This window comes from Chaetomium globosum, genomic scaffold, assembly GCF_000143365.1.
Source record: "Chaetomium globosum CBS 148.51 scaffold_6 genomic scaffold, whole genome shotgun sequence".
Classification (NCBI taxonomy): domain Eukaryota; kingdom Fungi; phylum Ascomycota; class Sordariomycetes; order Sordariales; family Chaetomiaceae; genus Chaetomium; species Chaetomium globosum.
The window spans coordinates 1,778,056-1,805,888 of NT_165981.1; the positions used below are offsets into that span (position 1 = coordinate 1,778,056).

Here is a 27,833-nt window from a genome sequence, read left to right on the forward strand (position 1 = left end):
CGTTCAGCCTTGTCGAGTCTGTATTGTGGGCGGCAGCCAAATACTACTCTCTAAAGGAATTAGATGGTCATAGGAGCGAAGGAAAGGCAGTGAAGTATGTGACATTAAAGTCATGTAATTGTACAGAACAACTAACGACACCAGCTCAGCCCAACGCCCGCTCCGGGTATAGAACCACAAAACTATATACCAACAATTCGCAAACATTGCCCTCGGTGAATACTGCGCGAATACAGTGCTGCGTAAGACCTACAAAATACGCCTGTCACGGGGTAAGTAAATTGGCCCCTTTTCCAACCACACACGCACGACTGGTCCTCAGAAACTGCGTGATCCTCCCTAAACGCTTCCGATTCCGCGATGTCGAAGTTCCCACATCGCCATCAGAGGGCGGCAGTAAACCAGCATCACAAACTGGCAGTGCCACCAGGCCACCTCCCTAAACAACCTCACCACCATTGACATCGTCATACCAAGTGAGATATCCCTTCCTCAACACCGCGCGCACGTCCACCAGCGCCGGCAGAGGGGCATCCCGGTCCTCCACGCCCTCCGCCTCCGACTTGACGGCCGCCACCGCCGCCGCCGCAACAGAAGCAGCAGCAGCAGCAGCAGCGGCACCATCGCCGCCGGCCGAGGGAGCGCCATTCTCAGCAGAACCGGCACCAGCACCAGAAGCACCGGCCGCCTCTGCAGGCTGCGCGTCCCCAGAGGACATAGCCGCAGTTGGAACTGCAGGCGCGCCCGAGCCCGCAGCAGTGGTAGTGTTGGTGGCGTCGACTGCGGTGGCCAGATCCGCGAGCTGCTGCAAGTTCTGGCCGGTGGTCGCCGTGGCGTTCTGGCCCGCCGGGTTTGGGAGACGCGCCAGGTACCAGGAAAGCTTGTCGCGCACGGCGGCGTTCCACATGGACGGCGCCATGCTGTACTCTAGGACCTCCTTGGTGATGCGGACGGCTTCGTCGCGCGTCACGGGGAAGCGGTGCAGCTCGATGAGGCCGAGCGCGGCGACGGCGGCAAAGTGGTGGGTGACGGGGCTGTACAAGTCGTGTTTGGCGGCGAGGAGGCCGGCCAAACACCTGGTAGCCTGGAGAATGTTGAGGGGGCGCTGCGCCCGGTCCGGAGAGAGCAGTTCCGACACGGCGCGGAGGTGCCAGTACGCTAGGTCGAGCACAGCGTGGTTCTCCTTGGCCGTGAGAACCCAGCTTAGCATTTGGGTGGGCCCGGTGGCCATTAAAGCGAGGGCCTGAGACTCTGAAGGATCAATCGGCGGGTTGACAATGACGGGCATGATAAGCGTGAAGACGTAGGAAGTCCCTGTTAAGTTTGTTAGGAGGTGAAACCGGAAACGGATGAAGGTAAGACTCACGAATCAAGGAATAAACACCATCCCCGACGATATGCTCCAAGCCTGCCCGAGGCACGACAAAGTCACTGACGATCAGGGTGGGCTTGGCCATCCCGAGTGCGTGCCACCTGTCCAACATAACTAAAACCCACCACGCTCGCAAGGCAACGTTGTCGTCTGAGTTGGTATCCAATTCGTGATTCGGATTAGGGTCGACTGTCCGAGAATGAGCCGTCATCGAATACGCAACTGAGACAGCTCGGCCGAGGATGTCGAGCTTGGTCGGGCCCATCAAGCCCTTGGAAGCCGCGATACTAAAGCAGTCTACCGAAATCATGGTCATAATCAAGGTCTGGAGCTGCACCAGATTGGTGACGGAAGAGCGCGGTTTCCACTCGGCCTCCCATTCGTTCAAAAGGCGCCATGCGGTAGCAGGATTGCCGTCGATTTGGCCACCGGAATCGGGAGAGAAGTGCTTCATCATGGAAAAAAATCCGTTGTAGAAGGCATTCTGGAGGCTTAGAGGAGCCCGCCATAAGAGGGACTGCACCAAGGCCTTGCTGCTTGCCAACACAGGGAAAATGGGGTGGATGCACTCCAGATAGCTGAGACTCACTAGTCAGTATGGAATCCGCGCGGCAAGACTCTGGGCTGATACACTTACCGATTGAAAACGACGTCGTCGATTTCCGGCAGTTGGTCCGCTTGATGCGATGACGCTTGAGGGAGGCCGTCCTGTGCCATGGTGTCCATCATGTCGGGCTGGCCTTGCAAATCCATATCATTCGTCGAAGCGGGGTATGTCAATGGCGCGGTAGGTTTCAAGGCGAGGTCGGTCGAATTTCCGGACACTTGCGGGCGGAATTCGGGTTGGACGTAGGGCAAAATCGACCTGTGCTCGGAGTTGAAGGCCGCCGATAATCTGTTCTGAGGCGGGGTTTGGAACCCTTCGCCAGAAACAGAAATACTAGAAAACGGCCGCTTCCTGCTGTCGTCGACTAAGCCTGGGGAAACAAACGACTCGCTTGACGGTCTCCTCTCGGCGCTTTCCACGTTGGTGCTGAGCCTGCCTTCAATGGTATTGATGCGATCGGCAAGTTCTTTGATGTATCTAAAGCGGGTAAGTACGAATGGCCTCTTGTGCATCCGGAATTATCCAACTCACCCTTTGCTTGGTCCCCGCTTCTGAGGCACACGACTGAACAGGCACTGTGCATTCGACCGTCGACAGTTGGAACAAGGCGCCTCATTGGCTTCCGACTGCGCATCGCACTTGATCTTCTTGCGCCTACACTCATCACAGGCCCGGGACACTTTGGACCGTTTCCTGGGCGGCGTAGCATCAGGCATCTGGTACTGGGGATGTACCTGTGACAAGTGGTCCATCGACATGTGATGAGGGAGCTGGGGCGGAGGCGGTGGGTTCTGTGCATAGTGATGTTGTTGAGGCTGGCCAGGGTGTGACAGAACATCTTGGAGCTCATGGCTCTGGAGTTCATGGTTGTGGTTTTGAAGCTCATGGCTGTGGTTTTGGAGTTCATGGCCATGACCTTGGAGCTCATGTCCATGAGACTGCATCTCACGCTCATGGTTCTGCAACGATGCCTCCAACTGCTCCTGGAGATTTGGCTCAGCCTGATGTTGTTGTACTTGGCCTTCCTGGTTATCTTGCGGCTGAATTGACTGCTGGTCCTGTGCTTGGTCTTGGACGGCAGCAGCCATCATGGGGGCAAGACCCTGTGATAACTGAGCCGCGAGCTGGAGCTCATCTGCGCTCACTGGCGGAAGGGGGTTCTGTTGCTGTGGAGCCGGTGACTCCTGGAGGCCCTGGAGTTGATGTAGCTCGTGATGCTCATGGTGCTCGTGATGTTCATGCTGCTCCTGGTGCTCCTGCATACCATGATGCTCTGATTGAGTGGGCTGATGGTCCATTTGGGGGTCAAGCTCACGATGTTGGGTGAGCTGCTCATAGTATCGTGCTTCTGCACTGTCGGCCATGGGGGAGGGGTAACTCTGCTGCATCACGGCGTCCTCGGTCTCTTCCGGCGTAGCTTTCTTATTATCGTCCATAGCGAATTTAGAAAAACGATACAAGACAGGTCGAGGGTGGGCAAATGCGCGATTACCCAACACTTGTGGGTTTTCTTGGACAACAAGCTGTGAAGTCTGTTTCTGTCGACAAGCAGTCTACACAATGCCGAAATGAATGTGTAGCTGGTCAGTCACACGACTGCACTGGAGCATAATTAGTATGGACAGTAAATGAAAAAAAAGGGCCTCGACTTGATCCACTGCTCAATTGATGATTTTGTTGCTAGTTATCGAGTGCAGGTGCAGATACAGAAAAAAAAAAAACATGATTTCGATAGATGACAAAATGGCGATTCAACAGAATGCCAAAACAACACCATCTTCAATGTGTTTCTGACGAGACCACACCCATTGCAAGCAAAGTGCAATGCATCGCGGTAGTCACACACAAGTAAAGCGATTGGGAAAATCGGTATGGCCTGAAACGTACCTTGGTTCGGCCCAGGAAACTATTCCCAGTCGGATCTGGATCCTAGGATTATTGTCGCTGCGGAAGAACTGACAGCTCCGATCGAGAGGGAACGGAACTGGAAGGAGTTTTCACCGTGGTTGGCAAAGCGGAAAATTCTTGCGGGTTCACGGATAAAGCTTGCATGGGGCTTGATTAAGTTTGAGGCACGTTGTTGTGGCTGGTTGACTCCTTCACCGTGTGTAGATAGTTTGTACACGGTGTTGCGCACGGCTTCATTCTTGATCCTTCTTGTTCATCAGATTCACAGGCCCTGATCACGGTAATAGTGCTGGTTATCATGGTTTTAGGAATATTTAACGGTAAATTTCAACATTGTCTCCCATTGTTTAACAAGGCCATGGCAACACCAGATATCAGGGGCAGAGCAAGAAGGGTTATCATGACATGGCTCATCTTCCCTTGTGGTCAAGTAACTCTCACAGTGGTTTCACAACCAACCCACAACCAGAAGTTTTTTAGTCTGTTGGATCATGTTACTTAAAAACCCCTTTTAACCTCAGTAGACCATCGAACAACAGAATAATTGACCCCTTCACTCCCAAAGCTACAAAAACAAGAAATAGCCAAAGGGTATATAAGAGCGGCGACTAAGCGAACCACGTTCCATTAAAAAAGTTTGTTGCTGCCCATGACACGGGAGAACCGGTTTCTGGCAAAGTGTGAAATGGCGAAAGGGTGAAGACGAGAGAGATGGAGAGAGAGAAAGAGACAAGAGACACCTTCCCCTAGCTCCTTGTTCCCACAAAAACTCAACAACACATCCGTCCCCCCTGGGCGAATAATACAACCACCCCGCCGCCTCAGCGCCTGGATGCCACACCCACTCAACCGTCGTTCTTGAGGTCGGTAATCGACTTCAGCATCTCATGGTGCTGGCTGCCCAACTGGGCGTCGTAGTCCTGAACAGCTGGCTGACTGACTTTTGGATCTTAGCTAGCTAAAAACACGACCGATAGGTTAGTGGCCGCCGGCTTCAAGACAAACAGAAGAGGGTGTTATAGGAAGGCTGCGTGATAATGCGAGAGTGGTCCCCACCGAAGCTAATGCTGACCGAAGAGTGATCCGGCTCTGCCTCATCCTTCAGTGGGCTGGTTGGTAGCGCCGCCGTCTGTTGTCGTCCGCGTTGGCGAAACGGCTCGCGGCAAGGCCCTTGGGCGTGTCTGATGTGGTCTGGGCAGATATGGTTAGCCATATCGGCCTTCTTTTTATAGAACTGCGAATTCAGAGACATACCTTAGCTTCGGCTAGCTCTGCGTTCTTAACCTTGAGCTGGGCCGTGAGCTCGGCAATCTTCTTATCGGCATCGCCGACTTGCTGCTTCCGCATCCGCCAGCTTCTTGATGTTGACAGCCGCCAGAGTCTGCGCCTCCTCGACAAGCTGCGTCATGCTGTCGTGCATATCCTTGTAGTCGGCCGCAGCCGTTGTCGTGATCTTCTCGACCTCGGCTTTGGCCTTGGCCAGCTCCTCCTGGACGCTTGCGAGCTCCGATGCAGCAGCCTTCTCGTGGCTGGCCTTGAGTTCGGCAACTTCCTTATCGTGGGCCTCGGTCAGGGCAGCAATCTGCGCCTTGAGGGCGTCAAGCTCGGTGGTGTCAGGCTTGGCGTTCCTCGCGGCATCGAGGTCAGCCTGGGCCGTAAACTTCTCCATCTTCTCTAGAGCCAGTTGCTGGCTGAGCGTGTCGATCTCCTCCTGGGCCTTAGCATGCTCGGCCTTGAGTGCCTCGAGGGCTGCGTCAATCTCACTCTTGGCCGCTGTGACCTTAGCCAGCTCCTCCGAGGTCGACTGAGACTTGCTCGTCAATTCCTCGAGAAGACTGTTGTGGCTGGCCCGCAGTTCGTCAAGCTGAGCTTGGGACTGCGCGGCACCCTCGTTTCTCAAGGCCTCCTGAGCCCCGTTGTGCACCGCGATCAGCTTCTCCACCTCGGCCGCATGGTCATCCTCGAGAGTCTTCTTGAGCGACTCAATGGCGGATGCATGGCCGGCCTCCGCATCGCTAAGCTTAGCTTGGGCAGCCTCAACGTCCTGTTGGAGGGCCTTAGCCGTCTCAAGTTCCGCCATCAATTTCGCGATCTCGTCGGCATGCTTAGCCTCAAATTCTTCCTTGAAGCCACCGGCCGCTTCGAGCTGAGCCACCAACTTGGCGACCTCCTCCACATGTTTCGACTCCAAGTCGCCCTTGAGACCACTGGCCGCCTCCAGTTGAGCCATCAGCTTCTCCACTTCTTCGGAGTGCTTAGCTTCCAGCGCCTCCTTGACCTCGCTTGCCGACCCAAGCTCTGCTGTTAACTTCGCAACCTCCTCTGCGTGCTTGGCCTCGAGCTCCTCTTTCAGGTCGCTAGCCGCCTCGAGCTGTGCTGTTACCTTGGCGAGGTCCTCGGCATGCTTAGCCTCAAGTTCCTGCTTGATTTGCTCCAGGAGGGCTGCGTGGCTGTCATCGCCAGCCGCCTTAGCAGCAGCGAGCTCATCGGCGTGCTTGGCCAGAATTTGCTCCTTCTCTGTCGCGGCGTCGTTGTTGAGGTTCGCGAGGATTTCGGCGTGGGAGGTCTTCAGAGCCTCAAGCTCCTTAGCCAGACTGCTCTCGCTTTCGCCCCTCAAGATGTCAATTTGGCTGGCATGGCTGGCTTTCAGAGACTCGATTTCTTCGGCGCTAGCTTCATGGGCTTGCCTTGCCAGGCTCTTGGCACCCTCCAGCTCCTCGGCATGGCTCGCCTGAAGGGCATCCAGGGCCTGCTGATGCTCAGCCTCCTTGGCTTCCAGCGCCTTCACGGCGGCCTCGTGCTCAGCCTTGGCCGCCTCGAGGGCCTTAGTATGGCTCTCGGCAGCTTCATCGTGCGCTTTAGTGAGCTCTCCGTGCTTAACCTCGAGCTCCTCGAACCTGCGCTTGAAGAAAGCATCCCCACGCAGGCTCTCGATCTCGTTCTCATAATCTTGGCTGACTTGCTGGAGTTGTTTCTGGTGGTGGTCGGCAGCGGCAGCGGTCTCCTCCTTGATCTTAGCGATTGTGGCATCCTTCGACTTGCTTTCTTCGGTCAGACTATCAATGAGCTTCTGGAGCTCAGCGTGGGAGCCGGTAGCCTTGGAAGCCTCGTCTTTGATAGCCGCCAGCTCAGCTTCCACCTCGACAACCTTGGCTTCCAGAGAGGCCAGGGCTGCTGTCTTCTCCTCGAGTTCAGACTTGGCAGCCTCCGCCGTCTTCTCCGCCGCCTCAAGCTTTGCATTGAGTTCGGCAATCTGTGCTTCCAGTTCGCCAAGCTTTGCTGACCCGGCCGCTGTTTCACTGGCGAGCTTCTCCTCGTGGGTAGCTTCTAGGGTTGCTTGACTCGAGGTCAGGTCGTCAATCTTCTTTTGGAGTTCGGCAAGGGCAGTTTCGTGGCTCGCATTGAGCTCCTGGATGGCCTTCTCGTGGTTGGCAACAATGGTGGCACTTCCACCCTGCAGTTCCTCGGCATGCTTGGCCTTTAGTGCTTCAATGGCCGCCTCGTGCTCCTCTGTTAAGCTGCTCTGGAGAGCCTCAAGCTTGGCAGTGTATTCGTCGGTTGCCTTAGTAAGGCTGGTCGCGGCCTCGTTCGATTTGGCCTCCTGTTCTGCCTGGAGGCTCTCGAGCGATGTTTTGAGCCCAGCTAGTTCGGCCTCAGCGGCTTCCTTGGCACTAGTAGCGCCGGCAAGTTCGCTCTTCTGAGCAGCCAGGTCGGTTTCGGCGGCGGCCAGCTTCTCCTGGGTCTCGGCAACCTGCTTGTTCAGAGCTTCGAGTTCCGCAGCATGCTCCGTCTTCAGGCCTTCCAGGGCTTCCTGGTTGATGGTACCTTCAGTAGCAGGCTGGGCCCCTTCAGCGGTACCAGCTTTCTCAGTGAGCTCCGTGATCTTATCCTGGGATGACGCAATTTTTGCCTTGAGTTCGGTGATCTCGAACTCGCTGGAAGTGAGCTTGGCTTTGAGCTCCTCAATTTCCCTCGCGGATCCGGCAGCGGTAGTAACGCTGGATGTACTCGATGCCAACGAAGCGCGTGGCGCATGACGAGTAGTGCCGGGCGCTGCCCCCGCAGAAACCGAGAGCCTCTTCTTCGCCTCCGCTACGGCACCAGTACCGGCGGGTTTAGTAGCGGTACGGGTCGCAGAGGGTGCCGACGAAGTGGTTGTCGATGATCGGGAAGTGGCTGTGGACATCCGGGACGGCGCAGTGCCGGAAGTGGCCGCGGGTTTTCTTGCTGCGGCGGTGGCGGCGGCGGCGGTAGTACCGGGTCTCGGCTTGCTGGGGGAGCTCGGAGCGCCACTGGGGGCAGTGGAGATACGGCGCGCCGATCCAGTAGCGCCCGAGACCACCGGCCGTTTCTTCTCATCCTCGGAAACGGACGGGCGGGAGCGGTGAGAGACAGTAGATGCAGCAGTCGATGGGCGCTTGACGGTGGGTGCTCCAGTGGCAGGACGGGTGGTAGGCTTCGCCCCGGTGCTGGCAGCGCTGGTCCGTGTCGTCGAGCTTGTGGTTAAGCTAGTCGTCGACTTCGCGGAAGCTATACCAGTCGCAGCGGGTCGACGAGTGCCCGTACCGGGTGCCGTGGTGCGCTTCGAAGCTGTGGGGCCGGCCGTAGCCTTCTTCTCCACAGTGGCATTGGGCGAGGTGGGCGTCGAGGGAGCTGTGGTTTCGGAAGCAGGCGCAGGAGCAGGCGCGGATTTGGCAGCATCCGTATGCTGGACAACCTCGAAACCCTCGGCGTCGGACATGATGGGCTTCGTGGGGAAAGCTGTGGGAACAATTGGGGGCAACTGGACAATCGAACGACGATGGACTCCTGGCTATGTGGGTAATCAGTTAGCAACCTGGCGGTGGAGTGCTGTGAACCATTGGCAACACAATAAATAAAGCTCGACGATTAGGCTTTATGGTCCCTTTTTGCAGGATGTCTGGCTACAGGAGAGGACCTGGTAGCTTGGGGGATGGAGTTGTCAAGGGGGAAAGTTGCAGCTCACCGAACAAGTTATCCCCTGTCCTCTCGAGTCACTCCTATTCCCAGACCGCAGCGCTGGAATCCAAAGCCGTCGACTTGCCGAGAACGCACTGCAAGACGCCTGGACCGGGCTGGCGCTAACTCAATCGAAAACCGTGAAAAAGGAAACGAAAGCAGGTGTTGCAGGAGAAATTGAATCGCAACAATGCACACCAAAGAGCGGTTTTTTTTTCCAATGGCGCCCGGCGGTGATGGCAAGGCAAGGAGAGAGAGGTTCAGCCCAATTGCCTCGAAGAGAAGAGAGGTGAAAAAAAGAGGAGCCCAGCCCGCTTTCTCATGTACTGCGAGTTCCCAGATCGGCACAGCGCCGGCTTAGCGTGGTGGACTGAACAGGGGACAGATTGGGTGGGGCACACACTGCAGCAAACACCTGGCGGGGACAGAACCTCTTGCAGGGGTGGAGCCAGTTCTCAGTTCCAGGCTCGGATTTGCTAGCCTCTGCCAGCTTCCCTTTTTGGTGCTCGTTGGTGGTCTTGTTTCCTTCTTCATCCTCTTTTCATCCAGTCAAAGTCACTACCTTGTCGCCTCACACACCGAGCTTAGCATTACTGGGGCGGTTGATATCGATTCGCCAGGGTTGTTCGATAGCGGTCACACTTGAATGCCCTAAGGACACTTTGCTTTTGCTATTCGCTAGCGCTGCTGTCAGATGTTTAAATGCTGCACATGGGTGGGTGCCCGGGCCGTTGAGTGCACTGTGATTTGAGGTTGCAGTGCGTGAGGGGCAAAGGGCAAAGGGTGGTGGCAGGCAGCTCTTCCATCACAAAATCACAATGCGAATCCCGAGTCCAAGGTTGAAACCCGTGGATTCAACGGCTCATTTAACAGGCTGGGACTATTGACCTGGGGTGATTCGCTCTCAAACCGGATATCGGTTTAACCTGAGAGGATTAACCTGGATGAGTCGGGAAAATGGAAACAGTGGAGGGTTGACCCATTGACATGCCCGGGTTATGATCCCAGACAGTCCATTGTACCGTCGAACTTGAGACGGCCCGAATCATGCCGTGTATCTGGAGATGCTTCAATTCCGAGTTTCAAAAGCCCAGAAAGTAAGCCCCCCCGCGAGCTTTCTCTTTCGACCTCAGAGGGCCTGGGCTAAAAAAGTGGCTCCCGTAGACGGGTCAAGAGTCGATGTGCCGCTCATATTAGCTGCAAGGCTGATGATGTCTCTGCATCAAAGCAGGCAAGGCTGAGACACGACAGATTAGTGCATGAGGGAAACTAGTAATCCATAGCTTATTATATCAGCAACACAACGGATAATAACTAACTAGGTACCTAAACGCTGCGCTTGCTATTCGTGCAAAGTTGTCGTTCGAAAAGCAAGGGTATCTCTGTAGCAACGGCAAAACAAATCAAAACTCCAACAAACGCGGCCTCCAATAGAGACCATTTCCATACAATCCACCGGAATGGGTCAGCGTTGTCGGGTAGGAGACCGATAACGGCCCGTCCTCTCCAACCGCCTCTTTTCTCCCAGAATCTCCTGCGGCGACCGTTCAAGGGTTTCCGCCCACACCTCCAAGCAATCACGTTGTCTTTCTGGCCTCCTGAGCTCACTCAGTAACCACTCCGTCTCATCCTCGGGCCAGGGCGGATAACCTAGCTCCGGGGAAGGCGGGGTGGGCTGAAATTGTGGTGCCCTCTGGCCGCCACCCGGCGGAAGTCGTGGCACCGAGGAGCCGACAGACTGGGATCGAGGCCCCAGATGGCTCAGTGTCCAAGTACTCGGATTCGAAGGCTGAGGGTGAGGTTGGCTGACCTGAGCAGGTTGCCAGTGCGATGTCGCCCTGCGGAATCTCTCAGCTAGCGGACGAATCTGGCTCGTGACTTTCTGTAACGATAACCGGAATTTTTCCTCCTCGAGCCTAGCGAGCGCCAGTTCTGCTTCTTCCTCTCTCTGGTTTTGTTCCTTGATTCTTCTGTCCTCCTCTTTCATCCTTCTGATGCGCTGCTCCTCTTCGTACCGCTCCCGGTTGGCGTCGGCTCGTGCATTGAAGTTGTCTACCTGATGCCGAATCTGTTGTATAAACTTTCTGACCATAACCGCAAGCTTCTCGTGGTTATGTTTCGGGTCTTCAAAATCGTACTGTTGGCCGGCGTGTTCTGAGTTGCCGTTGGACGGAGGGTTCAGGCATTTCTGGAGACGGGACAACCACCCCAGTGTGCCGAGGAGGTACTGTACAGTAGTCCACGTAAAGATACCCTCCTTCGGAAGGGAGTCGTTGACCACGGCGTCGGGTTGTCGAACTCCGACGGCAAAAGATGTCTGCATGACCAGGACGAGCATTGGTATGACGCATTTCGAAAGGTCGTTGATTATGCGTTTAGGAAGCCTGGTGTTGCTTAGACGCTCGATTTTTCGTACTGCCTTGTCGACATTTGATATGGCAGCGTTCAAGACCAGCTGGTGCTCTACCAGATATTGATATTGCTCGTCGAGGTCCAGGGCATTTGGCACCTCGTCCAATTCATCCTTGAGACAGCTGAGGGATTTGAAAATGTACTTCCCGAGTCTCGTGCGAATAGGCGGGTACACCCCAAACGCGGGCATGTTGGCGTAGAGCTCGGCCATCCATCTGCTCCCTGCCCCTGTCCAACCCCTTCTCCCCATGAGTTTCGATATGCTTCGCAGGTGGTCACTGTATACGGAAACGGTGTCGTCGTTGTTCGTGCAGGGTCGCACCTGGATGTTACCCATTTTCCGTTGCTCCGCTTCTTCATCGGACTCGGATTCGTCTGTTTCATCCTCGTCCACCGTCTCGTCCGTTTCGTCCGTCTCTTCCGTCTCTTCCCTTTCCCGGGGCCTCTCTGGTTCCTTCTCAGTGATTTGATTTACTTGTCGCCCATTCCCATATTGCCCCAGTTCACAGTTTCCCTCGTCCATTAACCTTGGGGCGTTGCCCGGAAGCGTAACCTGGCGCGGCTCAGGGCGGCGAAGAGCTCGAGCTACCGGCTCGGATTGTTCCTCCCGAATCAATGAAACCTGGTCATTTCGTTGTGCTGACTGTGGCTGGCGCGCTTGACTTCTGTTTGGTTTGTCTCCGTTCGAAATTTCCACATTATTTCTCGCTCTTGTGCCGCGAACAGCAACAAAATTGGGGGGCTCGGCATCGTCATCTTCTGGGACTTCATAAACGTCGAATACAGGTCTTGTCGACCGGACTCTCACTGCGGAGGATTGCAATTCCGGACTACCTCCCGAACGTGGAGTTTCTGCGGCAGTAGAAACCTCCTCTGCTGCAGCCCCGGCAACATGGTTGCCATGTCTGGCTGGCCTCCGGTCGCTGTCCGACTCGGGTCTTTCCTCGAGAATATGTGAGACGGCAGGATCTTGTCTACTTTCCCGCGGACTCTGGAGGACCCGAACGCGTTGAGAATTTCACACGGAGTTAATCCCCCGCTTTAGGCGTCTTGCGCGGAGGCGGCGGCCGGGCACACCGGTGGTCGAAGGCTCACGTACAACCTCTGTTGAATTGGCGCCGCGGCTTTCCCTTAACCCTCGGCTACTAGGGAGGTGTATTTCAAGCTGGTGCGCAGAACGCGCGCTCGTGGCGTTGATTGCCGCATCAACATTGTCGTCCTCCCCTAGCGCTACCTCGATCGTATCCGCAGCGTCGGATGATACCCTTCGGCGCTTTTGCTGTGGTGCATTGGGCGTACCGTTAGGTACTCGATTTCTCTTGGATAAATTGGCGTTGCTTGGGGCGGCCTCCCTCAAGGGCCTCAGAGTTGCGGGAGTTCTAGATGCAGGCTGCCGACGTTGGACTGGTGGGGTTCGTGCTGGGATGGACGCGTTGTCAGAGCTACTGTCGTTGTCGTCCTCCCTCGGTGCGGAGATACGGGCGCCGCGCCGAGTGGTGACCACCATGGCGAATGGTGGTTTCGAGATTGGGTTTGATATCGACCACGACCGAAATAGGTACCCAGTTGCCGTCTTGATGAACCGGCGAGGCACGGACGGTCTGTTTGGAAGGTTTTTGTTGGCCTGGAGATCATCAATTTGGTCCCCCTCGCTGTTTCCCTGGACCCACGTGCCCCGCAGCACCCACACTGCACCCTTGCGCGCTGAAGTCCAATACGAAAGAGACCTCACGACGGTAGATGGACGCGTTCAAAAACGAATCATTGCGCCGTAAGGAAGTGTTGGGAAGAATTGCAAGTCAACAGAGGGGAGGGTTAATTCCAACCATTATATGGTCAACCTCGGTATTGACAAAAATGATAATACGACTGCTTGTAGAAGAATTGGTTGGAACGAAGTTGCCCAGTTTGGGGGTCTCGGCGTCATCTTTGTGTTCTTGGTCCATTTCTTTGACCCACTCCTCCCAACTGCCCTGCCTACCCTGATATGCAGAACAAACCGACGTGCCTGGGCACCAGACCCACGCACCTAGCGAGTTCCCAAGATCTCGATTCTCCGCTGAAATTGCCCCCGGCGCCGAGCTTCCATTCTACATCGAACATCGATCTCCGGGACTTGGTTTCCACGCGCCTCATCACGATGTACTGACGGAGTGCAAAGCCGAATCCAACTCCGCGAATTGACGAACCTTTTCGGCTCGAGCTCGCGTGCGCCCCCAGCCGTCGCTTGCGGCTATGGCAACAATGAAAACGAATTCGATTCCGCCCGCGCGCAGGATACATACACAGCCTAATGGCTTTTCCGCCGTGCGATCTGCCGCCGTCGGGCTTGCCCGCGTGTTCTCGATGACCTTATCGACTGCCTACGCCGCACCACTCGGCATCCAGGGCCACGGTGGAGGCGGGGACGAGCCCGAGGCCGAAGGTGCCAGCCTCTGGGTTCTTTATGCGGCCTCTCTGGTCCTGGTACTTTCGGGTGGCGCTTTTGCAGGGCTGACCATCGCGTAAGATGATATCGATTGTGACTGAAGTATGGCCACCGACTGACATTACCTAGACTGATGGGTCAAGACGGAATCTACCTCCAGGTTATGGCAGGGGACCCAAGCGAGCCGCAACAGAAGAACGCAAGACGCGTTTATGAGTTACTTAAGAAAGGGAAGCATTGGGTTTTAGTTACTCTGCTCTTGGCCAATGTCATCGTGAACGAGACCCTTCCCGTCGTTCTCGACCGTTGTCTTGGCGGTGGTGTTGCTGCCGTGGTCGGTGCTACCTTTTTGATTGGTATGTGTTCGCCTCTCTCGTTTCTCTCTCCGCCTCCATCTGACACATTCACGACCAGTCATCTTTGGTGAAGTCCTTCCCCAGTCCGTCTGCGTTCGATATGGCCTCCAAATAGGTGGTTACATGTCAAAACCGGTCCTCGCCATGATGTACTTGATGGCACCCTTTGCCTGGCCTACAGCGAAGCTACTCGACTGGCTTCTGGGAGAAGACCACGGCACGGTTTACAAGAAGAGCGGGTTAAAGACCCTCGTGACTCTTCACAAGAGCCTCGGCGACGTCTCCCAGCGCTTGAACCAAGACGAAGTTACCATCATCAGCGCGGTTCTGGACTTGAAGGAAAAACCGGTCGCGAATGTGATGACGCCAATGAGCGACGTTTTCGTCATGGCGGAGGATACTGTGCTGGATGAACCGACAATGGACATGATCCTATCCGCTGGATACTCGCGCATTCCCATCCACGAGACTGGAAACCCCACAAACTTCGTCGGCATGCTGCTTGTCAAGATTCTCATCACCTACGATCCCGAGGACTGTCAACTTGTTCGCGACTTCCCGTTGGCCACACTTCCCGAGACGCGTCCGGAAACAAGCTGCTTGGGATATTGTCAACTTTTTTCAGGAAGGCAAATCACACATGGTGCTTGTCTCCACGTATCCGGGGGAGGACCACGGTGCTCTTGGTGTCGTGACGTTGGAAGATGTGATTGAAGAACTAATCGGAGAGTATGTCCAGACTTTGGTTTCCCATCACAAAGCAAGAATGCTGACTGGAAACAGGGAAATTATCGACGAGTCGGATGTCTACATTGATGTGCACAAAGCCATCCGCCGTCTTACCCCGGCACCAAAAGCGAGAGTCCAGCGGCGGCTATCGGAAGATCCAGGCGCGAAATACGTTGATACTGCCAACATGAAAAGCAACAGCGAGAGTGCGATTCTCGACGGCAACAAGTCAAACCAAGCGGTCGGCGCAACGAGTCACGAGTCACCTATGCTGTCCACCAGTCCGAAGACAGCAACGTTGATGATGCGGAGGAGTTCTGCTGGATTGGATGGCCAGTTCCTCAAGACTACCGTTCCCGTGCGGGCAAATTTCGAGGATATCAAGCAGCACCTCAAGCATCTCGGCCCCTCTAACCCGGCAACAAACCCCAACAAGACGCGTTCAACCACTGTGAAGATCAAGCCGGGCAGCGGTGCCCCGTCGGCTCAGCCGCGGTCCGCCTCAGCGACCCAGCCTGGAAGCGATGAGACGCCAACGGAGGAAGGGGACGAGACAACGAGTCTCCTCAAGCCCCAGATTTCCGGCAAGGACGGTGTCCAGGCGCTGCGGCAAACGTACGGCTCGGTTAGCCCTGCAATAACGGTGCAACTCGCACCGCAGTCAAACGGCATACCTGAGTTGATACTGGATGCGGAGGAGCAAGTTGACAAGTCAACGCAAACCCCCGCTCAGCCCGACCTCATAGACCTGGATCCAGAAGAAACCGCCGCAGGTTCCGTACAATCCCAGCAACAACAGCAGCGGGAACCGTCCCCATCGCAGCCCAAGCGGCAACCGCGCCCCAGCTCAAGCGGCGAGAGCGCCAACAGCGCCAACAGTGCCGAGGATAAGAAAACGGATACCAACACCCTCGTCTTGCAGCGGCCGTACGTCCGAAGCGGCAGCATCACAGAGAACGTCATCGAATCCCGCGGCGTGCGCAAGGTGGTGCTAGAAACCACCAGCTCCAACGATGAGGAGGAATCGGCCGTTGCGGCGGGCTCGTTGCCCGACCAGCCAAGACTGCTAGGTCGTACCCCGTTCGGGCTCTTCGGAAGGGATCGTGACAACGGCAAGGATAAGGAGGGCGGGGATGGGAAAGAGGATGGGAGGAGCCAGCCGAGCCCGGTTGTTGAGGAGGAGGACGGCGAGGACGTCCTGTCGCCGGGGCCGGAGGATGACGACGAGCCCGGGTCGTATGCCGAGGCTGCTGCTAAGGGGACTCCTCAGGACGGTCAAGCGGGACCGTCGAGTGGTGCAGGGAAAAAGAAGAACAGGAGGAAAAAGCGGAAGGGCGGTAAACCGTAGGTGGCGGAGCTGCTTGACTACGCTTATGGTGTTGGTTCAAATTCGGGGTGGCATACGGTGCGCATGTAGCATTCATTCAGTGTATTTGTGAAAGGGGTTCGAGTATGGAAAGACTGGGACAGGGATGGAAGGAGGGTCTGGAGCCAGCGGTCGGTTGTTGCTGTCTTCTTTTCTTTTCTTGTAGGTTATTGTGTATCAAATGCTATGGTATTGTTGGTTGTTTTATCCATTTTCTGACCTGGCCATCTTTCCATATTCACCTGAATTGTAAGTACCTTCGCCATTTTTCAACACCAACTGCTTTCGAGCTTCCCTTGATTGAGCTCCCAACCGGACCGCCATTGACGTCAGTAGGAGGTGGGGTATGCGAACTTTCCTGGTCCAAGCTCCAAGCTACCCCGCTGTGAAATTTACGTACCGGTACATGGCATCCGCCTCCAGGTCGTCGCTGAAGGGAAGCTCTTCGACATGTGTACAGTTCATGTTCTGGGAAAACTGTGAAGCTTGGGTATGTTGTAGTCCACTGGGGCATAGCAATTGAGTGCATTTTGCTTGTCGGAGATGATTGGGATTCTGTTTGTTTGCGGTTTTCTCTTTTCACAGCAAAGCGCAACCGCGGTATATGGACGTAATTCCAATACGCCCTTGTGTAACATTATTGAATCACTGCCATGATATGCTTTCCCGAAGAGCTTCAATTCCCCCACTTCGACTCGGGCAGTTTCCTAATTTTCGATTACCAAGCGTCATATGAGTTTCTCACTCCGCGCACCTCAGAGATTGAAGTCTCTGCTTCTTTCCTCCCAAAAACGACCTTACTTCAATCCCAGACCAGGTAAACCCGAAGTGTAGAAGACCTTTGAGAGATCAGATGAAACTAACAGGCCGCTAGACTCAAAATTCATCTTCCGAACTTTGCAACTATGGCGTCAACAACGGAGACCAAGAACTACAAGTTCAACCACACCATGTGAGTTTTCACTTATTCTTCTTTTCGTTTAGAATTTTACTTGATCTAAACGGTGGCCGGTACTAAATAACTATTAGGCTCCGGGTCAAGGACCCCAAGGAGTCGGGTGCGTTGCCCCTTTCCCTTCTTTCCCACATCAAATACACCAGACTCACCTCCCCCAAGTCAAGTTCTACTCCTTCCTGGGTATGTCCCAGGTCAAGAAGCTCGAGTTCCCAGAAGCCAAGTTCGACCTGTATTTCCTGGGCTACGACTCGCCCAAGGCCGCTTCGGGCGGCAACAACGTGTGGGACCGCGAGGGGCTGATCGAGCTAACGCACAACTACGGCACTGAGAACGATGCCGAGTACAAGGTCAACAATGGCAATGTCGAGCCGCACCGCGGCTTTGGCCATACGTGCATCAGCGTCGACAACATCCAGGCTGCGTGCCAGCGCATCGAGGAGGCCGGCTACAAGTTCCAGAAGAAGCTGACCGACGGGCGCATGCGCCATATCGCATTCGCGTTGGACCCTGATGGTTACTGGGTGGAGATTATTGGGCAGAAGCCCGTGGAGGAGACGGAGAATGTCAAGGAGACGGATGTTGAGACGTATCGGATGGTGGGTTTTCTTTTAGTGTTTTTCTTCCTCGACCAACCTTGGCTGAATGCTAACTCAAGCAGAACCACACGATGCTTCGTGTCAAAGACGCCGAAAAGTCGCTTAAGTTTTACCAAGAGGCTCTGGGCATGTCACTATTCCGGAAACACGAAGCTCAGGCAGCTGGATTTAACCTCTACTTCCTGGGTTACCCTGGAGAGAAGGGGGCTCCCATCGAGGGTCAGAGTACCGCCGACCGCGAGGGCCTCCTCGAGTTGACCTGGAATTACGGCACCGAGAAGGATGAGAACTTCAAGTATCACGATGGCAATAGCCAGCCTCAGGGGTTCGGACATATTTGTGAGTTCCACTAACGGGGAAGTTTAGTAGGGGATACTAATCTAACGTAGGCGTCTCGGTCGACAACCTCGATGCCGCCTGTGCCCGGCTCGAGTCTCTCAACGTCAACTGGAAGAAGAGGCTGACTGACGGTCGCATGAAGAATGTCGCCTTTGTCCTCGACCCGGATGGATACTGGGTTGAGATCGTCCAGAACGAGCGATTCGCTGACAAGGCCAACTTCTAAGGCTCCGGGTATGCATGTCCGCGGCGGAATGCTGCCCCCTAATGATAGGCAAAAGGCGCGTGACACTTTCCATTTGGAGATTCAAGGTAACCAGTCAGGCGCCCTGTTCCCCACGCCCTGCGCTGCACCGATCGATACTGCGGAGTCGTGATAATCGTGCCGGAGTGAGGCGAAGCTTGCAGACTCCTGCATCCACCAACCAGAGACTGCATCGATGGGCGAGTCGGAGGTCCTGGCAACCTTTTTGCGGGATGCCCGCATTAGTCAAAGCGTGGGGGAGTGAGGGGTTGAAGGTTTCAACTACAAGCAGAGGTTTGAATAGAGCTCGCGCATAGGCCCGCCAATGCATGCACGCCGTCTTGGCTTCCCTCTCAAAGGTGATGACAGATGCCACCGGATAATGGGAATGCGGGTTAGGGGATGGAACAGCACGACAATTGCTGTCGGCTGCGGCGGGCGAAGGGTCCTTGTCCCTTTATGTGACCCTACGTCTCGACCGGATGAAGGAACGGCCATCCACCCCGCTCCCGAGCCACTTTTAAGATCACCACCCTGGCCGTGTAAGTGGTGAGGTTCAGCTGCAGTAAGCTGCGTATTGCTTGACTATTTGGGTATGCTGCAGCTGCCGTGTATTAAAGCAGAGACAAGTGATCACAGGCCAGGGATCGGCTGAGGAAGTTGGTCCGTGGGCGGTGGGCGAGGGGCAAAGACGGCAGACTTACACGCCTTTATAAAGAGCTTCATCCCCCCTTTCTAGTCCCATCAACCACCACGTCCCAAGCCCAATCCCTCCAGAACCAGCAACCATCACAACCCATACCAACACCAACCCAAACAAAAATAAACGAAAAAAGAATCAGCACCCAACATGGCACCCTCCGCCCTCTCCTCCACGCCCCCCTCTCCCACCCGCACTCCCCTCCCCCGCATCCTCGTGCCCGAGAAACTCTCCCCGGAAGGCCTCGCCCTCCTCCGCTCCACCGGTTTCCAAGTCGACACCCCGGCCCCGCCCCTCTCCGCCGCCGACCTCCTCCAGCAGATCCCCACGTACCACGCGCTGATCGTGCGCTCCGAGACCAAAGTCACCGCCGCCGTCCTCGCGGCCGCCAGCAAGCTGCGCGTGGTGGCGCGCGCGGGGGTGGGCGTGGATAATATCGATGTCGAGGCGGCCACGCAGCATGGGGTTATTGTCGTGAATAGTCCGAGCGGGAATATTGTGGCGGCTGCGGAGCATACGGTTGCGTTGTTGTTGGCGTGTGCGCGGAATGTGGGGAGGGCGGATGCGGGTATGAAGGGGGGCAGGTGGGAGAGGGGGAAGTTGGTGGGTGTGGAGGTGGGCAGTAAGACGTTGGGGATTGTGGGACTGGGGAAGGTGGGTATGAAGGTTGCGAGGATGGCGAAGGGGTTGGGCATGGCGGTGGTCGTGTATGATCCGTATGCGAGCGCGGAGGTGGCTAAGCAGGCGGGGGTGGAGTTGAGGCCCGAGTTGAGTGGGTTGTTGCCGGAGGTGGTGAGTGCTCTTTTGCCTTCTTTTTTACCTTTGGCTCTCCTTTATACTTCTTTTTGTGTGGCATGGCCGTCGAGAGGTGTTGAGCACAGCTTGGTGTTGGGAGTTTTGTCTTACTTCAAAGCTGTCTGGCCCGGGGGTGTTTGAGACAAGGGACATGGCTGACATGGACTAGGACTTCCTGACAATTCACACGCCACTACTGGCGAGTACTCTGAACCTACTCGGGGAGAAAGAACTCCAGTCGATGAAGAAGACAGCGCGGGTGCTGAACGTGGCGAGGGGTGGCGTGTACAATGAAGAGGCGCTGTTAAAGGCCCTTGATGAAGGTTGGATTGCAGGAGCTGGGCTGGACGTGTTTACTTCCGAGCCTCCTGCCGAAGGGTCTGTGGCTGCAAAGCTGGCCGCGCATCCCAAGGTGGTGAGCACGCCGCATCTCGGTGCGAGTACTGTCGAGGCACAGGAAAATGTCTCGATGGACGTCTGCACGCAGGTGGTGGAGATCCTGAGCGGAGGGTTGCCCACGGCGGCGGTCAATGCCCCGTTGATTCTGCCGGAAGAGTACCGACGGCTGCAGCCGTTTGTCAAGCTGTACGTTTCTCACCCCCCTTTACCCCCTTTTCACAAAACAACAATACCGACTTTCGCAGTGTCGAACGTATGGGCAGTCTTTACACACAACACTTTGCCGAACGCGGTGGCATGGTTGGCGGCCGGCGTTTTGAGTTGGTGTACCACGGCGAGCTGGCTGGCATAAACAACACCCGGCCGTTATTTGCGGCCCTGGTCAAGGGCCTCGTCAGCTCCATCAGCGACCTCGGCGGGCGGGACGTCAACATTGTCAACGCCACGCTGATCTCCAAAGAGCGTGGTATTGCTATCGACGAGAAGCACGTCCGGAACGGTGGCAGTGTGCCAACTTATGCGAGTGCTGTGACCCTCCGCAGTCTGAAGATTGATGACGGCGCAGGACAAGCCAGCGAACAAATTATTGAGGGATATGTGAGTGGCAATGCTGTGTTCATCTCGAAATTAGACCGCTTCAGGGCAAACTTCCAACCCGAGGGGACGCTACTGGTGTTGCACAACTATGATGAGCCGGGCAAGATCGGCAATGTCGGCATGGTCCTGGGCAAGCACGGGGTCAACATCAACTTCATGCAAGTTGCTGCCCTCGAGGACGGAGCTGGGACGTCAACTGTGGTCCCCGTGGTTGACGGACCGGTGGAGACGGCGGGCCCTGCTGCGAAGGAAGCACTCATGATCTTGGGGGTGGCGGGGGATGTCACCGAGGGGTTGCTCAGCGAGTTGAATCAGTCAGAGGGCATCTTGCACCTCAGTTTGGTCAAGCTATAACCGTCTCGGTTTCTTGGAAACGACTTTATGACTCTCACTTTTTTGCTTTAGCAACCTTTGTTTTCTGCATGGCGGTTTCAACATTTCAGCATCGATCCGAGTTGGTTCAAAGATATTCTTCTCTCTTTATGTTGTTTCATGAGGCCGCGGATTTTCTTTTGGGCAAAGTTATGTGGTCGTGACTCTTTGAGACCACCATAACATATTATAAAGAAACCTTTTCAAGCCAGGCTAAGAAGCAAAATGCCCTGTGATGAGCTGAGACCTCATGGCGGTGACGGAGGGGTGACAAAAGGGGAAAATGGTGGTCTAAGTGGTCAGGGTTAGGGTACCCATACTGCGTGCTCAACGGCGAGCGGGGGGGATATTTGGATGAAAATGACATGGTCACCCTTGAACATTGCACCCCACCAAACCCCTGCTGATGGAACGCTGCAGTGTGGTGGCAGGGACCCAAATCCCGATTTTAGCCCTTTGGCTACACCGAGCAGCGCGGTCTATTTACCTTCCTACCTTATTCAACTCTTCACCCCCGCGTTCCCGTGCTGTTGGGCAGATGCTGACCTTTTGAACTGTTGGCCCTGGTGCCTAATGGGTCGATTGCTCTTTTAACCACGCATTACAGCTAATCAGCTTCGGTTTATCGCCGGTTCAAACAAGGACGACGCGTGTGAATGAGGGGCCACAACCCACGCCGTATCCGACTCCCTTCGCCGTTATGGACGACCTGTCGCGGATGTCGGACGTGGAGGGTGAAGTGGCTGTAGTCGATGATCGAGGTTTTGGGCCGTCGGGCAAAAATATCATTCCATCGCCAGCACCCAAATCACGGTCATTATCGGATGGAGGAGGGAATCCCAGGTTATCTCCCTCCCCCCACATTGTCGAGGCGGTCCTTCGCCAGTCAAAGGACGATATCGCAATTCGCGACAAGGACCACGAGCGCATGTCATCGCTTCCCTCAACTCCGATCCGCGCAAACTTTTCCGCTCGAGGTCTTTCGGTACAAGTACCCCCACACGAATCTGCATCACCCGCTTCCCAGTCCGGCTATGCCAGACCCGCTCCGCCGTCGCCGAAACTCGAACACCACTATTCGTCGCCCACGAACATCCTGCCGCGCCGATCGCGGGGTCTGGATTTTACTCGCGCCGCCACCAGCCTTCACCATTCCACCCTCGCCGGCCAGACTTCTTCTGATTCATCCCCCACCGTCGGCTCCCGGGCCATGAACATCCCCAGCCGCCGCGCCGAGTACGGGGGAACCGACCAGACATCGACGTCGCTGTGGTCGATGATGGGTAGCCAGGAGCGCATGCACATTTCCAGTTCCGTGGGAAGCACCGCTCGTGCCATGTCCGACCTCTCATCCAGCTCAGACGACGACGACTATATGGACGAGGACATGGACGACAGTTATATCACAACTCCACAAGTGCAAAGGGTTGGCATGCCCAGCGCCGCTTCGGCTGTGGGCGCGCCGTGGATGCCAGGCTCTCCAGCCGCCAGTAACCTTTTGAGTTTTCAGCAGCGCCAGCGCCAGCGCCAACGCAAACACCCTCAGAAAAAGCCCCGCGGGCCATTGGGGCTCGGCTTTCATTCTCCCGGCCCGGCCGCCCTGTCAAAGTCTCCGCCCAACAACAACATGGTTGGTGGTCTAAACGAGATGTCGCCCCATGCGAGACGTGAGAGCATCAGTTGGGCTGCCAACCAGTTACACATCTCCGGTAATGAGAGCGACGACAGTCATAGTAGACCCCCCGACGCCCTCGACAGTCCGTCGCGCCCAAGTATTGTTCGGCGTGCCGTAACGCGGCGCGGAAATTTGCTGGTAGGCATAATCTCCATCCCTTAGCATCCCCACGCTCACGCTCACCCTCGCAGCCCAAAACAAAAGGATTTGCGCGAATCCGCGCTGCCCTCGCCGAAGAGAGCGCACCTGTGGAGTCGGAATTCCGCCACGAAGCCGAGGTTGTCCGTCAGGTCCGTGAGAGCGACATGGACCTCGAACCCAGACCGTCACAAGCAACAGTCCTGTCTAGCCCCAATCTGGCAACGCACGACAGCCTTGAGGAGATCAACGATGATATTATGATGATGGACCCGACCGCCAGCGCGTTAGGGGTCACAGGGACTTTTAAGCAACAGGCCATGAAGAACTCCAAGGGCAAGGTCTTCTGGGACACCTTTTCGGAAACGAGCAGCTCAGGCGCCACCCAGCGTGTAACCCCTCCCCCGCCGGCCTTTGGCCTCGCTCGGGCCTCGTCAGGCGTAGGCTTGGAAGATGTCAGCATGGGCTCACCCTCGGCCTCCTCCACCGGCGGCGCCAGCCAGAGCAACCCCTTCGTCCTTCCCAACGCCGGCACACAAACAACAAGAAGCAGTTCCGGCCACGGCACGCCCTTACCCCCTCCTGGCCATGGTAACAACAACAACAACAACAACAACAACAACAACAACAACAACAACAACAACAACAACAACAACAACAACAACAACAACAACAACAACAACAACAACAACAACACCCAGAGCAACAACCAATACTCCACCGCAACCCCCAGCAACCCCAGCAGCCAAAGCGCGATCCACCCCCACGGACCACCAATGGGCATGCCCATGTCGACGCCGCCGACGGCCGCCGAGATCACGCGGCGCATTAACAGCAAGCGGCGCCGCGACGACGACCTCGACCCCGTCAGCATCAAGCGCCGCGCCGTCAGCCCGGGCATGAGCGTCCACAACTCCCCCGTCATGCAGTCCCCGCTGCAGCGAGACATGGAGCCGTGGGGGACTGGGACTGGGAATGGGAATGGGACTGGTGGGGGGCCTGGGTCGGCCATGTCCATGTCTTCGCGTCCGGGTAGTGTGGGCGGGGATAGTAGTGCTGGGGGGAGTGCCCATGGCGGTGGTGGTGGTGGTGGTGGGAGGGGTGGGAAGGTCAGGGTTGGGTTCCAGGGGATGGTGGAGACGCATGATGGGATTACAAGGTTGAGTATTGAGTAGGGGATGGATAGGGGGCGAGTGGGTAGGGGGCGACTGGATAGGGGAAGGAGGGCGGGGGGAGCGCGTCCTGGGTGTATAGCGCGCGCGCGTACAAACACACACACACACAAGCATGCACTCTAGGGCTCATGGCGTTGGTTTGGTTGTTTCTTGGGGCTGGCTCGGTGGTGCATAGGACGGTTGGGACGGTTGGGATGGACTGGGATGGGGCCGTGAACACGGCATCTTTTTTTGCTCCTAGGGTAATATCGTCATCATCTGGAGTAGGCGTTTGGGTCTTTCTATTTTTAGGGATGCGTTAGCTTTGGTAAAACAGGGACAGGGGTAATTTATGGAGCGGCTGTTCTCGAGAGGCAAGAAGAGATGAGACGATGTGGCGTATCGCCTGCTTTTGATCGCTCACGCTAATCTATCTGACTACTTGGCCAGAGAGCATAGTCCAATACAGCTGTTTCCAACCAAAGACGCCCGCCCGCCGTCTGTGTCGACATGGTTTTGAGGGCCCCTATCTTATCCTACCCTAGCCTGGTCTTGATACCTGCCAGGTTCAATTCGCTATCCTTTTGCTTTTCCCCAATCCCCCCACCTCCCTCCCATAAAAGATCATCCTATTCCACCCAAACACACATCCTTTCCACACCCGAATTCCAATCCTCCCCACCCTTCCTACCCTCCTTCCCTCCCTCCCTCACCTCATCTCACCTCCAACCCATCCGTACCCGCACCCACACCCACACCCCCACTCCCACCAATGCCCATCCCAATCCCCTCCTCCGGCACGCACAACCCCCCCAGCCGCTCATCCAACCACCGCGCCAGCTCCTCCACCTGCCGACGCATCAGCGACGCGCTGGCCCCGCCGCCTGACACGGTCGCGGTGCTGGCCGTCGACGCGCCGCCGGTCGTGTGCGCCGTCTGCGTGGACAGGATGGACGCCTGCGAGGGCGAGCCGGGGAGGGGTGTGGTGCTTCCTGCTCCGCCTCCTCCTCCTCCTGCTGCTGTTGTTGTTGTGGTTGTTGGGGTGGTGAGGGTTGTGGTGGTGGTGGTGGTGGTGGGTGGGGGAGGGGTCGTTGTTGTTGATGTTGTCGGGGGTGGTGCGGATGGTTGTGGGGGGGTTGATGGGCGTGATTTGGCTGTGGTGGTGGATGGATCGGCGGTGGCTGCCCCGTCTGGGGGTTGTTGGTTTTGTGTCGGCGGTTCTGTCGCCGATGCTATTGGGGCCGGGCTGCGGCTAAGCCGGGTGATGTGCGGAGCGGGAGGGGTCGGCGTGGGTCGGTCGGACGCGGCGCTCTCCGCGCCGCCCATGCAGATGAAGAGCATCCCGCAGCGTAGGCGGCGGATGACAAAAACCGCGCCGCTGTCGAGTTGTACGGTGACGGTCGGCGGCGAGTGCTTGCCGCTCTTACGGGTTCGGACGGTGCTGCCGGGGGCAATCGAGGAGGTCGCTTGTTCCGACGGTTGGCCTGTGTGTGATGGTCCCTGGAGGGCCCAGAGCGAGGCGGCGACGGCGGCCTGACGACGGAGGGCGCTCGCCGGGAGGTTACTAGCGTGAGCAAGCAAGCTGCCGGCCGGGGTAGTCAGCATGGCCGAGTGGATGTGCGGCGAGAGGTTGGCTCGTAGGAAGGACGTGACCCTCTTGGTGAGAAGTAGAGGAGGCGGCGGCGGTAGTATTCTAGACATGGTGGCGGCGGCGTTCTTGGGAAGTGAAGCTACGGGCTGAAGAGCAAGATTGGGGAAGAGAGGAAGAGTTCAGGTTCGGTTCGGTAGGTGAGGTGACCGAGTGTGGGGTTGGGGTTAGGTGGGGAATTGTTACACTGATCAGCAAGCGCTAATTTAGCGAGAAGTTGTAGCACAGACCACATCACTACGCCTCACCCCATCAGCCCAAGGAACGAACCTCTTCAGACGAACCTGCAAGGAACAGGATCAGGTATCTGGGTATTTTGGAAAAGCTATACGATGGTGTTTCTTCTCGAATATTCATAATAATATTCTGAACCCCATCCAGGTAACATCGAAATCAGATAACCAAAACATTGTCATCCAAGTCCATTCCGTCGAATTCTTCTTCCTCCTCTTCCTCTTCCTCCACTCGACGCCGCTTCTTTAACCTCGACTGGTTCTGCTTGCGCAGCCAAATGTCATCAAAAATGTCCCTATACAATTTCCCGTCTTCTGTGTTTGCCGCCCAGTACTCAAAGCCAGGCCAGGATGTATTCAACACATCACTCGCCGCCCACTCGTCGTTACGGTTGAGTCGCAGCAGCAAGGTGACGAGGTTCTTGAGGCCGGTTGTGTAGTTGAACAGCGGGTCAAGCACCGTGTTGATGTTGACATCCCCTACACAGTCATGCGGACAGGGGATGTACGCGCGGGAATCGCTGCTGGTGAGGTGGACGCAGTCGCAGCGCGGGCATTCCTCAGTTGGTGGCAGCTCCCGCCCGCACATCATGCGATAAAGCATCGCCCCGACTGCAAACAGCTCACTACCTCGAGTGTATGGACGTTCGTCCTGTTCAAGTCAGCATCTGCTCATCCGGGTCCGCAAATCAGAAAGGTAACAAACATACCCTAGCGACATCCAACCCATCCCTCATCCACCTCCCCTTCCTCTCCCTCAGCGTCCCCAACGACACCCCATCCTCCGTCTCCATCGCAACCACCGGCGTCTCCTTCATCTTAGCCACGCTCCCCGAGATATAACACTTCTCAAAGCTCCCCAGCTTCACCGCCCCATACGTCTCAAACCCCTTCGGAAGCTGCAGAAACACATTCTCCGCCTTCAACCCGCGATGCAGCACCGGCATCCAATCCGCCTCCGCCTCCGTCTTCCCCCTCAACCTCTTAAACCCCCTCACGCTCCCCTCATGCGGTACGACCGCGTACGTATCCCTCACCCCCTCATGCAGCCACTGCAGCGCCCGCAACAACCCCAGCCCAACATGCCACACAAACGACTCGGGCAAGAACCCGCCCACCTCCATAAAATCCACCGCCTTGGCCCCGGCCCCGCGCGGCGCAAAATCCTCCAACACGTCCCGCAGCGTGCCCGCGTTGGGGAAATCCCACAGAAACATGCGCCGCGCGCTGCCGTCGCCCAGCGGGTCGCTGAGGGACCCGGCGTCGCCCTGTCCGCGCAGGTGCAGCGGCACGTCGACCAGCTCGTCGTGGATGGAGACAATGTTTTCGTGGTTGAGCAGGTTGGCGGCTGGCGCGGCGGCCCCGCTGGCCAGGAGGGATGTTAGGCGCGCATGCTCGCGGTGGTGGTGGTGGCGGGTTCGCTCGGCGATGGGGCTGCTGCTGCTGGTGGTGGTGTTGGCGTGCGGATCGAGGGGCCGCGCGAGCAGGATCTCGCCGTCGGTTGTGCGCCGCGCGAGGAAGAGGTTGGCGTCGAGGGGCTTGAATAGGACGTAGCTGGCTTTGGGGAGCGTGGGAGTGGTTAGGGTGGTCATGGTGGATGGTTGAGGGGGGTGGGTTTTGGTGGTGGGTGGTGGGGTGGTGTCGACTCGACTCGGTGCTCTGTTTGGAGAGGACCTAGGGATTTGTGGGATGGGTGAGACGTTGTCTCTGGGGAGTTTTGAGTTGGCGGCTCGCGGGTTTGGAATGTGGTGCTCATGCATAGCTGTCTTTGTTCTGGGCTGCATTCCTGATCCGGGGATTAGGGGCCATGTACGCTGCGCCACCTCT

The 27,833-nt window shown here is 56.5% G+C and overlaps 7 protein-coding genes across 7 annotated transcripts; 3 read left to right on the forward strand and 4 right to left on the reverse strand.

Annotated features, from left to right (window-relative positions):
• Window positions 1-439: 439 nt before the first annotated feature.
• Window positions 440-3,343, reverse strand: CHGG_08910 (uncharacterized protein; the record flags this gene model as incomplete). Its single annotated transcript, XM_001226836.1, has 4 exons — window positions 440-1,314; window positions 1,367-1,950; window positions 2,010-2,456; window positions 2,511-3,343. 4 exons carry the CDS (start codon window positions 3,341-3,343, stop codon window positions 440-442), a joined length of 2,739 nt encoding a protein of 912 aa, XP_001226837.1.
• Window positions 3,344-4,988: 1,645 nt separating this feature from the next.
• CHGG_08911 (uncharacterized protein) lies at window positions 4,989-8,628 on the reverse strand (the record flags this gene model as incomplete). The annotated part of the gene is made up of 3 exons (XM_001226837.1): window positions 4,989-5,078; window positions 5,142-5,198; window positions 5,257-8,628. The coding sequence occupies 3 exons, from the start codon at window positions 8,626-8,628 to the stop codon at window positions 4,989-4,991; spliced, it is 3,519 nt and encodes a 1,172-aa protein (XP_001226838.1).
• A 1,704-nt stretch (window positions 8,629-10,332) lies between these two features.
• CHGG_08912 (uncharacterized protein) lies at window positions 10,333-12,786 on the reverse strand (the record flags this gene model as incomplete). Its single annotated transcript, XM_001226838.1, has 2 exons — window positions 10,333-12,270; window positions 12,379-12,786. 2 exons carry the CDS (start codon window positions 12,784-12,786, stop codon window positions 10,333-10,335), a joined length of 2,346 nt encoding a protein of 781 aa, XP_001226839.1.
• Window positions 12,787-13,523: 737 nt separating this feature from the next.
• Window positions 13,524-16,140, forward strand: CHGG_08913 (uncharacterized protein; the record flags this gene model as incomplete). Its single annotated transcript, XM_001226839.1, has 4 exons — window positions 13,524-13,783; window positions 13,837-14,063; window positions 14,122-14,623; window positions 14,847-16,140. The coding sequence occupies 4 exons, from the start codon at window positions 13,524-13,526 to the stop codon at window positions 16,138-16,140; spliced, it is 2,283 nt and encodes a 760-aa protein (XP_001226840.1).
• Window positions 16,141-17,063: 923 nt separating this feature from the next.
• CHGG_08914 (uncharacterized protein) lies at window positions 17,064-18,277 on the forward strand (the record flags this gene model as incomplete). Its single annotated transcript, XM_001226840.1, has 5 exons — window positions 17,064-17,110; window positions 17,188-17,216; window positions 17,276-17,712; window positions 17,775-18,051; window positions 18,102-18,277. 5 exons carry the CDS (start codon window positions 17,064-17,066, stop codon window positions 18,275-18,277), a joined length of 966 nt encoding a protein of 321 aa, XP_001226841.1.
• Window positions 18,278-19,145: 868 nt separating this feature from the next.
• CHGG_08915 (uncharacterized protein) lies at window positions 19,146-24,146 on the forward strand (the record flags this gene model as incomplete). Its single annotated transcript, XM_001226841.1, has 5 exons — window positions 19,146-19,787; window positions 19,960-20,375; window positions 20,435-21,128; window positions 21,766-22,971; window positions 23,025-24,146. The coding sequence occupies 5 exons, from the start codon at window positions 19,146-19,148 to the stop codon at window positions 24,144-24,146; spliced, it is 4,080 nt and encodes a 1,359-aa protein (XP_001226842.1).
• A 693-nt stretch (window positions 24,147-24,839) lies between these two features.
• CHGG_08916 (uncharacterized protein) lies at window positions 24,840-27,598 on the reverse strand (the record flags this gene model as incomplete). The annotated part of the gene is made up of 4 exons (XM_001226842.1): window positions 24,840-25,818; window positions 26,058-26,098; window positions 26,176-26,658; window positions 26,717-27,598. The coding sequence occupies 4 exons, from the start codon at window positions 27,596-27,598 to the stop codon at window positions 24,840-24,842; spliced, it is 2,385 nt and encodes a 794-aa protein (XP_001226843.1).
• Window positions 27,599-27,833: the final 235 nt, after the last annotated feature.